Source organism: Hippocampus guttulatus, chromosome 2 (genome assembly GCF_054856545.1).
Source record: "Hippocampus guttulatus isolate MCC_2025c chromosome 2, RoL_Hgut_1.0, whole genome shotgun sequence".
Taxonomy (NCBI): Eukaryota; Metazoa; Chordata; class Actinopteri; order Syngnathiformes; family Syngnathidae; genus Hippocampus; species Hippocampus guttulatus.
Window position 1 is genome coordinate 19963236 of NC_141262.1, and position 12791 is coordinate 19976026.

At 43.2% G+C, this 12791-nt stretch overlaps 1 protein-coding gene and 1 long non-coding RNA gene across 3 annotated transcripts; one reads left to right on the forward strand and one right to left on the reverse strand.

Moving 5' to 3' along the window:
• Nucleotides 1-742: 742 nt before the first annotated feature.
• Nucleotides 743-6952, reverse strand: LOC147208839 (uncharacterized). Its single transcript, XR_015098176.1, has 4 exons — nucleotides 6830-6952; nucleotides 6350-6433; nucleotides 4964-5104; nucleotides 743-1955 (listed from the first exon to the last, which is right to left on the reverse strand). It is a non-coding gene; the product is annotated as an uncharacterized LOC147208839 (long non-coding RNA).
• f9a (coagulation factor IXa) lies at nucleotides 6611-12253 on the forward strand. 2 transcript variants are annotated; one of them, XM_086101214.1, is made up of 8 exons: nucleotides 6611-6747; nucleotides 6854-7023; nucleotides 7116-7140; nucleotides 7847-7960; nucleotides 8520-8654; nucleotides 8750-8886; nucleotides 9115-9238; nucleotides 11430-12253. In XM_086101214.1, exons 1-8 carry the CDS (start codon nucleotides 6687-6689, stop codon nucleotides 12041-12043), a joined length of 1380 nt encoding a protein of 459 aa, XP_085957340.1. In that variant the 5' UTR covers nucleotides 6611-6686; the 3' UTR covers nucleotides 12044-12253. The 2 variants fall into 2 exon arrangements, with proteins under 2 accessions (XP_085957340.1, XP_085957342.1); XM_086101216.1 differs by having other exon boundaries at nucleotides 8849-8886.
• The last annotated feature ends 538 nt before the right edge of the window (nucleotides 12254-12791 follow it).

A 12791-nucleotide genomic window follows, 5' to 3' on the forward strand; every position in this document is an offset into this window, starting at 1 on the left:
TTTACAGCAAACATACTGAACCACAGACAAAATACAACTTGCTATGCTTGCGTTTAACGAACATGGAATTCTGCTGTAATGTCATTTAATTAAAAAATATATATACTTTTTGCACTTTTTGTTGTCATGTGTACACAAAGTTGGACATTTTCCAGAGCTGCATATCCCATCTGTGATCATCTTAAATAACTTGAAATAATATCCGTGTCAGGTGTGACAAACATGTAACCCGTTAAGGACACACACACACACACACACACACACACACACACACACACACACACACACACACACACACACACACACACAAATGAAGCACACACCATCACCAGTCCATGCTTACCTTTAACCCCACAAGAGGTGTAGCATCCTTTCTCTCACGTTCACAACATGTAGCAAGGCGATGGAAAAATCCGGACTATTTGCGCACCTCATAAAAGTTAAGTGAGGTTATTAGGGGGAGGTTTTTTTAACCTCGCTTTTTTAACCTCGGGTTTATTCGCTTCCTTCTTGGCCTCGAGGGTTTTCCGCAGTCAGCGGCCGCCAAGGAAAAAGACCTGCTGTCTTGAGGGTCACACGATCTTTATGTTGGCTATTTTTAGAAGAAACTGGACGCCTTTCAAACCTTTCCCCACGCTCTAATCTCGCCGAGATGTTTGAGGCACACACTTGCTTGCTTTCAATTAGTCACGCTGCTACCACAATTATAAAATGTTTTAAAAAGTGTGAGAAACAATTATAATAGTAATAATAATAGATTTTATTTATAAGCGCCTTTCAAGACACCCAAGGACACTTTACAATAACAAAAAACACAAAACAATTATGGCTGGAATCTGAAATCGGAATCTGCGTAGCATAAGTGAGGTTTTTGTTCAGATAACATTTGATTTGCATTGGTAGGTGTGACAAAAAAAGTAACTATCATTTGAAACTGTCTACCATCACAGGACCATATTCTCTCCGCTCTGTTTGTTGGATTAGTAGGGGACCTTCTCTGCCTTTTTTGTGTGTTTTGGTCTAATTTAGTGCAGAAACGATCATTCAAATAACTCAAAAAATGTGTTGTCAAAAAAGGTTGAAGAAAAAGGGGATAGTTAGTTAAAAGCCAGCAAACTCCACCCTCTAATTGTCTGACACCCACGTCACTCACCGGGCCAGGCCCTGCCTTTTAAAGCCAAATACTGTACAGTCAGAAGTCAAAGATACACAGATGTTCCAATTCATCATCTGCCCTCATTTTTTCCGGCAAATCATGTTTTTCTAACAGTAAAAATCTAAGAAAAATAATATAGAAATATGTTTAGTCATATTTATAAAAAAAAGAATTCTGAAACATCATCGCGATAAAACACAACGATAAAATGATATCTTGTATATGATAAAATCCATCTTGTGCAAGCTCTTATAGGTCAAACTGAACTAAAAAATATCTCTAAAACCTGATCTGCTCAGAAAACAGACAAAGAATATTCGATTCATACTCAATACGAAAACTATTTGCCAGCCGCAAGCGTACTCTACTATTGCTGCATGCCCTCAAGTAGTGCTCAATTGTGGCACAACATACTACACTGAAGGCGCAAAACTTGCCTCGGCAGTGCAAAGACCCATGAAATAACAAATAGCTGAAGATTTGCGTTATAGCGGGGATTCTCATTTGAGAGTCTGATGAGTGCAGGAATCTTCTGGAGGCAAGGACCGGCCTGGTGCTGGCAGAAAGTGCGGAGAGGGGGCGGGGATGAGTTCCATGTGGAAATGTCACTGGGTTGTGTTCCCACTGTGTCCGTGGCCCGTGGCCCTCTTTGCCCTTTGCGAGGCATCGTCACTTTACCGAGCCCGGGCCTGTTTAAAGCATCGCCCCGCAGCTCATGAACACGCACTCTTGATGTGTGACATCACAAGCCGACACTGAAGCACTTCTCCGTTCCTTCGGGGGAATGGCAGTTTGTTTCCTGAGCAGAGCAAAGTGATTTAACAGCGTCGGCATACAAGCAGTTAACCCGTTCAGGGACAGCGGTTACTATCGTGCACAGCTTATCAGGTTATCAGGTTATCATTATTTGTGCATGAAAGTAAAAATAACACTGAACTTGATACAAGCAGGTTGGCTTTCCTTCCCTTTTTTTTCTTTTTTTCCTTCTTCGTGGAACGGCTCCATAACAAAGTCCCCAGGCCTGCTCTGTAGTTGCCCACCCAAGACGGCCCTGAGCTGGGACATTTTTCGCTCACCCGCCATCAAAGTCTGTTTTGCTTTGTTTTGTTTTTTTCTTGTTGCAGAGCACGAATAAGTACGATACTCTGATTAGACGATAGCCTGATTATTTTGATAAATAAGAGGAAAGATTATTTGCTGTGGGCGGCCCGGTGGTCAACTGGTTAGCACGTCGGCCTCACAGTGCAGAGGTGCAGGGTTCAATTCCAGCTCTGGCCTTCCTGCGTGGAGTTTGCATTATTTCCTCATGACTGTGTGGGTTTTCTCTGGGTACTCCAGTTTCATCCTACATTCCAAAAACATGCGTGGCAAGTTAATGGAACACCGTAAATTGTCCCTAGGTGTGAGTGTGACTGTATATTGTTCGTCTCTGTGTGCCCTGCGATTGGCTGGCAACCGGTTCAGGGTGTCACCCCCCCCCCCCCCCCCGCCCAAAGACAGCTGGGATAGGCTCCAGCACACCCGCAACCCTTGTGAGGATGAGCGGATCAGAAAATGGATGGATGGATAATCTAAGCCAGGGGTCTGCAACGTGGTGCCCGTGGGACCACATGAGCAGCTAGATGGGTTTTTCTAAAATTGCTCAAAAATTGAATCGTACAGGTTATAGGTGACATTCGTGGTGGCATTTTTTTTGGGGGGGGGGGGGGGTATTTATCTTAGCCACATTCAAACCTGGCCCTTGAACAGTTTGTTTTCATTTTGTTTTGATCACTTGGCGAAAAGTCATAAAAAGGGTTAAACATGACATTAATGACATCTGTGCACTGATGTCAAATGTTAGGGGGTCAAATGTGGTAAGTGTGCGCAAGTCCTCAGAAATGTCAAGATGTGGCTTAGCCCTTTTTTTGTTTTTATTTTTTTTCTAACCCGTTTTCCATTGCATCTGCATGCAGACCTTCTCTCTTGGCAGCCAGTGACGTTTGTGACAGAGATCAGTCTTGACGTCACGCGTGAGAGCAGGTGGATGCTTGCCGCGTGATGAATATCCCAAAGGCATGCAGTGTTGTTATTTATCTGCCTCTGATTACAGGTTGTGCTCCAGTTCAAGATGACCACGTCTGATAAGATGAGCGTTACGGACAAAGGCTGAGACTTCAGTCCAGTGCTCAAATGTGGAGCAAGAAGGCTGAATTTACTACCCCGTAGGTCCAAGTTTCATTTTAATGCCTGTATGTGATTTTTGGGGGACTGCCCGGTTTCATGTGACACATATCCGATAGGACTGCGTTTACATTCTGAGAGCACAAGAAACAGACTCTCAAATTGCATGAAAATAACTCGGCAAGCTTCATCACCTCACAGTGACAGCACTGAAGTAAACAAAAATACTGGAAATAAATACAAATTCAAAATGTTTCTAATGTGGCGTATTTACGCAATGCCATTGTCTATGCTTTCACCGCAGTTGAGATTTCCACCTGGCGTTTTATTGAAATGTTTTTTTTTTTCAAAGTAAGATTGATCAGGTATATCTGATTCATGCTTTTTGGCTTAGTGGTGTTGTATTGGTAGATATCCGATGGGTATGGATTTCATTCAACAGCATATGCGCAGGTTGGCGTTTGCTAATTCACATTCATAGATCCTTTTTTATTTTTTGGAATACCCTACATGATTTGCTGAAAATGTAATTAATTTACAGCTTTTGCCAGCATCTTGATGCCAAACAACCTTCCTGAAATGAGTTGAGGAGCTCTGTTTAGATAAAAGTAGTGCTTTGCCACAATCTTGCATCGTCCAAGAAACAATCTTGAAGTGAGTTGACGAGTTACATTGAGACAAATGTGCTTTTCTACCATCTTTTAAAATATTTCCCCCAAGGAATAATGCTGAAGTGACTTGAGGAACTTCATTTAGTCAAAAGTAGTGCTTTTCCACCATCTTGTAATGAACGATTTTGAAGTGAGTTGCAGAGCTTAATTTGGATGAAAGTAGTGCTTGGCCACTATCTTGGTGCCAAGCAACGACATTGAAGTGAGTTGAGGAGCTTCATTAGACAAACATAATGTTTCAGCATTTTTTTGCAGCACATTGGTGCCAAGGTAGTATACTGAGGTGTGTTGAAGAACTTCAATTATTAATCTATTTTTTGTTTCTATTAAGACATCTGCCTGTGCAATTGTGCCATTAAAAAAAAAAAAAAAAGATTTTTGACACTTGAGCCAGGCAGTGCAAATCCAAACGGAGACTGGTGAGGCAATATGATGAAAGCTAAGCTGCGGCTAAGATGCTAACGGCCGTTCCGAAAGGGGTGTTGGGTTGACAGGCCTGCACATTCGAGTGACGAATGTCATCGAGCGCCACTGCTCATTTCACATGATTGCACCTGCTCCTTCCTCACATGCGCCTTCCGCAGCGTCGTGACCTCCGTGCACGAAAGGTCATTTGGGGGTGGGGTGAAGAGGGGGGGTGTAGAGTTATTTCAAATCCAACAGAGGTCGGGGTCGAAAGAGACGACGGAGCCTCGTATTTCTGCCACACCGGCCGCCGTAATTGACTTCACACGTCCCGAGATCGCGTTTTCATTACGCTCGGGTCACCGGGTTCGCGTGTAAATTTCATCAGCCTGACAGCTGATCTGCATGGATTGTGCGTGTATAAGCGTGTGTGTATAAGTGTGTGTAGGCTGGAGAGTGTGTGGGAGGAAGTGAGGAGTGCTGGTTGGATTGTGTGTTTGCCAATGTGTGTATGTTTCGCTTCTGTTAGATCATATGACTGATTCACGTCAACAGCGTGAGTACTCACCCAGGTTGGCGTGTCTCTTGGCAAAGTTCCACAAAGTGTGCAGTGGGACAAAACAATAAGATCTACGACTCTTGCCTGCTTCCCATTGTAATAGGTTGTGGCCCGGTCGGGCCCCGCCAGTCCCCCGCTTCCATCCCAGCTCTGGAGAAAGCGGATAGAGACATCAATAGCACTGAGCTAGCATGAGTAGCGTTTTGGTTCATTATTTGTCATCAGTGTGCGACCGTGTTTTGCAGATGGATTTTATTGGACCCGACACGGCTTTCCTGGCTGGGCTGAGCTGCCTCAGACGGAGTGAGTGAAGACAGAGATGTCAAGGAGGAGTTCACCAATCGATTGTTGGACTCCCCTCTATCAATCTGTGCAATTGAAATGACTAGTTACTCAATGCGCAGCACAGTGGGATTTTTGGACAAAATATCTGCTTCACTGTTCCGAGGTTCTGGGTTTGAATCCCAGATCTGGATTTGCAGTGTGAAGTTTCTACTATCACCTTGTGCTCGTGTGGCTTTTATGGGGGGAAAAAGTAATTGTGGCTATTGTTGTGGTTCTCATGGTTGTTTTTTTACAATTGTTGTTGAGGTTAGAATCATCTTTTTTTCTTTTTCTTTTTTTTTTACTGTCGGTGTTGTGATGATTGTGTTTACGATGGTTGTTGTTATGGTTGCTCCTGTTATTGTTGTTCTTGTTTTTTGTGCTCGTCGTCGCTGCTGTGGTTCTTATGGTTGTAAGGTTGACTTCAGCTTCCGCCCATATTCCAAAATCATACATGTTAGCTAGGTTGATTGAAGACTACAAATTGCCAATTGCGAATGGTTGTTTTTCTGTCGTTGAAGTCGGTTGGCACCCAGTCTACGGTTCGATGAATTATAAAGGACTCCGATCGATAGACGCCAGCACCTGAGAAGCTTTTGGATTTTCCCTTGGTGGGACAGGAGTTTACAACTCCTGTTCTACAGTTTATACACACACACAAAAAGTCACACATTGAGAGTTACGTTTGCAGGCTCTAAGTATGCTTGAAAGAAAAAAAATGTCCAAACTTGCCAAACAAACTGACATTAAATAAAAAATGCTGGCTGTTTTTGTGTATGACGTCATGAAAATAGTCGCATGATAGTCTTGCCCGAGTTGATGTTGAAGGTCTTTGTGCGTCCTCTTGTGGACAAAACGACAAAGTGCACCCCATTCGCCTCTTTCCCATCGACTCAACCAATGATATTTCGGGGTTACGAACAGCGCGATGAACTTGAAGACGAATAAAATTTCAATTACTCATTGTTGTTGTTATCAAAACTGAGCATCCTTCCGCAAAGGAATATTTTTAGCGCTGTGTTATACCAGTGCAGCCAATGTCCATCCACTTTCTGAAGTCCTCCTACTCACGTGGGTCAAGGCAGAGCTGGAGTTTATCCGAGGTGACTTTGGGCGAGAGGTGAAGTGCACGCTGGACCGGTCGGCAGCAAATCTCTGGACACAACCAGACAAAACAAGCATCAACTAAATTATTTTTGTTCAATGACTTTAACAGGTATTATTGTTGACTGGCTATTGGTTCACATGCAAATGTGTGATCCAGAGGACGTCAATGCAGTCACCCACGTATTAGCAAAGACAGATTTTCCCAAACTTCCAAACTGGGGCACGTGACCCACAATCACCCACGTGCTCGTCTGCGTGTGCAAACACAAATCGTTGTGCACTTTGGAGTTTGCGTTTGTTTATGATGGCGAACATCTTTCTTGCTTTTGTGCTGTTGTGGTCCTTTCAATTGAGTCTGGGAGGTATGAGTATTTCACAATATGTTCAGAAATGCTGCTGTTATTGTATGTTCTGGATTTTATTACTTTGTTTTTGACAGCTTACTTGCATTGGCCCGGTTGGCTGCAGGCCCAGTGTTCCTGCCCGGCAAAGCGGCTAATGGCGTCCTGAGAAGACACAAGCGTTATAACACGGGCCTATTTGAGGAGCTGCTGCAGGGCAACCTGGAAAGAGAATGCCATGAGGAAGTGTGTGACTTTGAGGAGGCCAGGGAGACCTTTGAGGATTCAGATAAAACGGTCTTTGCCGACTGATTTCATTATTTTGTCATCATTTTCTCCATCGATGCACATCTTTTTTACTCACCAAAGGGTCATGACTGTTCTTTCAGATGGCGTTCTGGAATACATATCGTGGTAAGAATGTCAAAATCCATATTTATCTTTTCTCAGCGCATGACTGAACGATTTCGTAGACTACAATGGCACCTTGAGTGATGAGGGACCCAAATTGCATGTTTTTTTTTAACAACAGCTCGCTTCAAGATTAGCAGCGGTTTGCCGACAAATACATACAGTATAGTGCACTTTTTTTTTAAGAATTAAAGAGGCTTCAGTCGGGTTTTTTCCCATTCCCAGTTGAAGTTTCCTGTCAAGCTAAACATCAAAAACAAAGAATTACACGTAAAGTGTATTTTTACATCAACATTGCCTCAAGAACAGATCACCACCTTCATGCAAACACAGCTTGGGAAATGCCATTGAAAACTCCGAAGCTAATAGTTAGCATCTATCGTCACGGTTTTAGAAGCCTCAGATATTGGAACAAAGAGAAGAGCAACACATGGAGACAGTCGACAACGATACGCGCAGGCATAGATTCTTTGTCCTTCACAAATATCATTGATGATTGAAATATTTGGGTCCAGATTAAATTGAAGGGGACTTCAGAAAAGCAGCCTGAATTGTTTTTGGGGCGGGGACTCTACCTTGGGCCTGGAGACTTCTAATCTTTTATTGCTTGAAGAGATTTGTCGACGATTAAGGCTTTACGAAGGTCCATCGGGCGGGTGTGGCATGTTGTCCTTTGTGATTGTCGTGTGTTGCACCTGAACGTCCTCAGATGGGGACCAGTGTGAGTCGAACGCATGCATGCACCAGGCCACGTGCAAAGATGGTCCGAGCTCCTACACGTGTGAGTGTCGAAACGGTTTCACCGGCGTCCACTGCGAAATTGGTAAGTGGGAAATCGTCCAGGTTGCCATTTCAATGTATGGAAAAGAGCAACAACTAACACGTGTTTAAGTTCGAGGCCTTGTGGATTTTAGGACCCTTTCAGCTTGTACTTGGGCACTTTTGGCACCAGGCACAAACAGTCATGTATTTTTATTTTTTGCTTCTTTTGAGTTCCTAAAATATTTATAAAATATCAAATTTTTAACAACCGAATTCCAGTTAGCTTGCCCAACGTGCAGGTTGTAAAACAACCACAATTGTTTATGTGCTCTATATGATCTCAGTACCAACTTTTTGTCCTATCTTGCTACGAACAGGTTTTTTTTTCTAGAACAAGCAGTGGGCTTCCATTTCTTAAATGAAAATGTCATCAGAGGGTATTTCAACAACTCCAAATTCCGTCGTCCCTGTGCTTTGTTGGTTCGAAATAAGGAAAGCCAGGTGGAACAAATGACCACCATAGAGTTAGATTTTTTTTGTTGTTTTTATCTATATGTACTATGTTAGACTTTTATTCCCAGTGTCAATGTCAAGATGTACAAAGAAATGTCTCCCGTTAGATTTGTTGAAAAGGTGTGATCTAAACAATGGCGACTGCGGGCACTTTTGTGAGCCGATGGGCATCATTGGAGGCAAATGTTACTGTGCGGAAGGATACAAGCTGATGCGGGACGGGATCAGCTGTGAACCAGAAGGTAGACCAACCCCAAACGACAATGAATCCTAATCATTCTGCATTTTAGAACAACAAGGGTCAAAAATATATATAAATAAATACTTATCTTGCTAGCCGAGTTCCCATGCGGCAGAACCGCCCTGATGAGAACTGCTCGGTCTCCCACCCTCAGCGTCAACCCAGATGAATTGTATCCCATGTGGCGCATTGTAGGTGGAGCTGGGGTCATCCCAGCAGAGATCCCCTGGCAGGTATTTACAAATTGACCATGTGCACTGACTGTCTAATCGCATATTAAAATATTAATTTGTTAACCACACAAAGAATGTCGTATGAGTCTCATTTGAGACAGAGAGAGCAGGCTCCAGATTGTATTCAATTACGATGCAATGAGATCAATGAGAGGAAATGTATTTTTCTTGTGTCTCAATTGATGTTTTGAACGAACCAGATGCTTCGATTCCTGTATGTCCATGCAGGCGGCCTTGGTAGACATAAAGGAGAAGGAGGTGTTCTGCGGGGGCTCCGTTCTAAGCGCGTGGTGGGTTATCACCGCGGCCCACTGTCTGGCTGAGGCACCGGGGGCCTTCGTCGTTAGAGTGGGTACGGCCATTGAAGTTTTTCTCTCTATCGGAAGAATTTATTCAACATTCTCGTTATTGAGTTTAGGGTCCACGTGCTGGTAACGTCTTCTCCTCCCTATTAGAACTAAGTCTTGCGAGCCAAATTGTTTTTTTTTTGCTCACGTTGGTGCTACTTTTTTGCTCACTAAGCAATTAAACAATACTATTTCAGTAATACAGGTATACAGCATTTCTTTTTTTTTCTTTAGAAAACAGGCCTAGGTCCATGATGACACTTTCTGTCCACAAACGTTCCCACATGCACATTCAGCAGGAACTTCAAAGCTAATACGCATTCCCCGTGAGCTATTTGCATCTTGGCTTTCATATTAACAGGCAGGCATGGTAAAAGCTTACCATATTTTCCACACTAAAAGGCACACCTAAAAGCCTTCCATTTTCTTCAAAGCTCACATCGCCTTAAAATCCGATGCGCCTTGTGTATGGTCATTACGGTAATATGTCAACCCCAAAATGGCTCGTTGCTAGAGACATGCTTACAACAACGCCAGTTCAAACTTAAGGCGATCGGTTTCGCCGTTGAACACGGAAATAGAGCAGCGGAAAGAGAGTTCAACGTTAACGAGTCAATGTTATAACTTGCTGTTGGTTAATGAAGTGAACTGTGTCGCTGCTTTATTAAATATGTTTTACTGACATCTGATCGTCGCTATATAAATCAGGGTGTAGTGTAGTGTGTTCTGTTGGAATTTCCTTGAGCGCAGCTCCATCTAGTGGATGCATTGTAGATTGTGTCTTATAATGCGGTGAGTCCAATATATATATATAAAAAAATTACAAAATAGGCCATTCATTGAAGGTGTGCCTCATAATCCAGTGCGCCTTTTAGTGTGGAAAATACGGGACTTCTCTCATTTAAATTCCAAAAGGACAGCGGTACCGTCTGACTACCTGTGGTTTAATGTTCCCTAGCTAGAGGAAAATGTAAGCTAAGTACTAATTAACAACACAGACAGTAAAAATACGTTACAAACGATGCCTGGTAATGACAATACAGTGACGTGTTACATTGACTGGTAGACATTGAGACATCTGCCACATATTCTGATTCAAGCAAAGTAGGCACGACCAATCCATATGCCTGGAAGCTTTAGCTCCGCGCAGATTTCACTCGGCACTCAGAACGCAGTCCAAGAGAGGCCGGAGGCAAAAGTGGGAAGACCATGGAGTTACACATTGTCACATGGGCTAGGTAAAGTCCAGCCCTTACCCCCCACGTGGCTGCGACTTAGATACCGTATTGGCCCGAACATAAGACGGTGTTTTTTTTGCATTGAAATAAGACTGAAAAAGTGGGTGTCGTCTTATATTCGGGGTCTAGACATTATACCCATTCACGACGCTAGATGGCGCCAGATATCATTGAAGCAAATGCTGAACTTGACTCTCCAGGCCAAAGTGAACCCCTGTCACGAAGAATAAATATAAAAATAGCAGTAGCACGAAGAAGAAAAATAAAAAATAGCAGTAAGAAAGAAAATAATAGAAGAGATAACAGAAAAAGGAGAAACGTAGCGACAATCTGGAGAAAAGTGGGTCGAAGATCGGCCAGGTTAATCAGCAGCTGAGGTGAAGTTATGATGTCATTTACATTTCAAAAACCAGAAGCCATTCATTTACGAATGTGATTGCACTTTAGTTTACATATTTAAATGTTCAGATATTAAGATTTGAATGAGGCAAAATAACATGCTTTTTCTCCCAAATATATTGTTATAATCATTTGTTTCAGATGTACTGTAATTATTTTCTGTATAAAAAATAATTTGGTCTTCAAAAAGTCTTTTTTCAAACTTGACTCTTGAAAAAGAGGAGGTCGTCTTACAATCAGGGCCGTCTTATATTCGGGCCAATACGGTAATATAAAAAAATTACAGATGCATCTTCCTTCCACATCTGGAAAAGGCTTTGTGTTGATGTTTATGGCATTCATTAAAAAGGTCGACTGTGAATATACAATCTTCTGGTAGAGTGTATCGAGCATTAAAGATAAAGGACCGGCAAAAGTTCCCTCTGAGCTTTTCAATTGGTGCCATGACCCGGATAAAGCATAAAGAGAAGACTCATACATGTACCTTAGGTCTGGATATGGAATCAATGAGGAAATGGCTCTGGTGGGATGTTTGACGTGTCCGTGTCCGTGTCCACAGGCGAGCACAACATTAAACGCAAAGACAACACAGAGCAAGACCTCCAAGTATCCCAGCAGCACATGCACCCGCTGTACAATCCCAGGGTGAACCCGTACGATCACGACATCGCCTTGCTCCACCTCCAAAGACCCATCAACTTCTCCATCGATGTCCGGCCCATCTGCATCGGACCCAAGGCATTCACCGAGGCCCTGGTGAAGAGAGCCTCGCCCGCCACGGTCAGCGGCTGGGGCAGAACGCGCTACCTCGGACTCCCGTCCAACACGCTGAATAAAGTGGAGGTTCCCTACACGAGCCGGGCCGAGTGCAAGCGCACCAGCAGCATCAGTATCTCACCTGCCATGTTCTGCGCTGGCTACTATAACGAGGCCAAAGATGCGTGCCAGGGGGACAGCGGGGGGCCTCATGCCAACAAGCTCAACAACACTTGGTTCCTGACGGGCATCGTGAGCTGGGGGGAAGAGTGTGCAAAGTATGGCAAGTATGGGGTGTACACGCGTGTGTCTCTTTATGTCAACTGGATCCACAACATGACCCACGGGTTGGACCAACACCATGAGGAAATGTCAGATCTTGAAGATAGTATCGAATGGTTAAAACAACAACAATAAAAAAAAAACCATTGCGGTACACTTGGCAATTCAACTGTAGGTCCTAGAACAAGCTCTTTTCTGCAAGGATGAATTTGAGATGTGACGACCAACCTTGATAAAAGCAGTTTGGGATTACACATAAATTGGGAGATTGTCAAAATGGCTTATCATACTGAGTTAATACTTGTTAACTGTACGTATTAAACACACGCTCAAAGAAAAGGATAACGGCTGACTGCTTCTTTTACTTCATCCTCATTTGTAATCAGTAATGTCATGTTGGGAAATGAACATGATTAAATCAATTGGAATTTGCATGAAATCTGGTCGATTTTACATTTGAGTCAGTGCTGTTGAAGTAACACGAAGCAATGATGCTCGTATGTTAAGACGTCATCATGTTTACAACTAACAGTGGTGGAACACTGCCAAGGGCATGCTGGGTGAACAGTTAGCACATCTGCCTCACAGTGACTCTTGATTTCATGCATCTTCAATTAAAAAAGAAAAAAAAAGCTTAAATCCACAATCACATAAACCGACAAAATTACTCAAGTGCAGGGTCTATTTGACTGCCCACATTTCTTACAAATAATTAAAACTGGGCAAGTGGCGCCTCTGAAAATGCCATCGTAATTTTTACGGGGCGATGCGCAGAACGCTTTGGAACTCTGGTACATGCAAGCTTGCGTGTGGATATTTTAAAGGCAGGATGAGGCTACCATTACAAACAGACTCGGCAACTTGACCGACCGTCCTTTTCAAG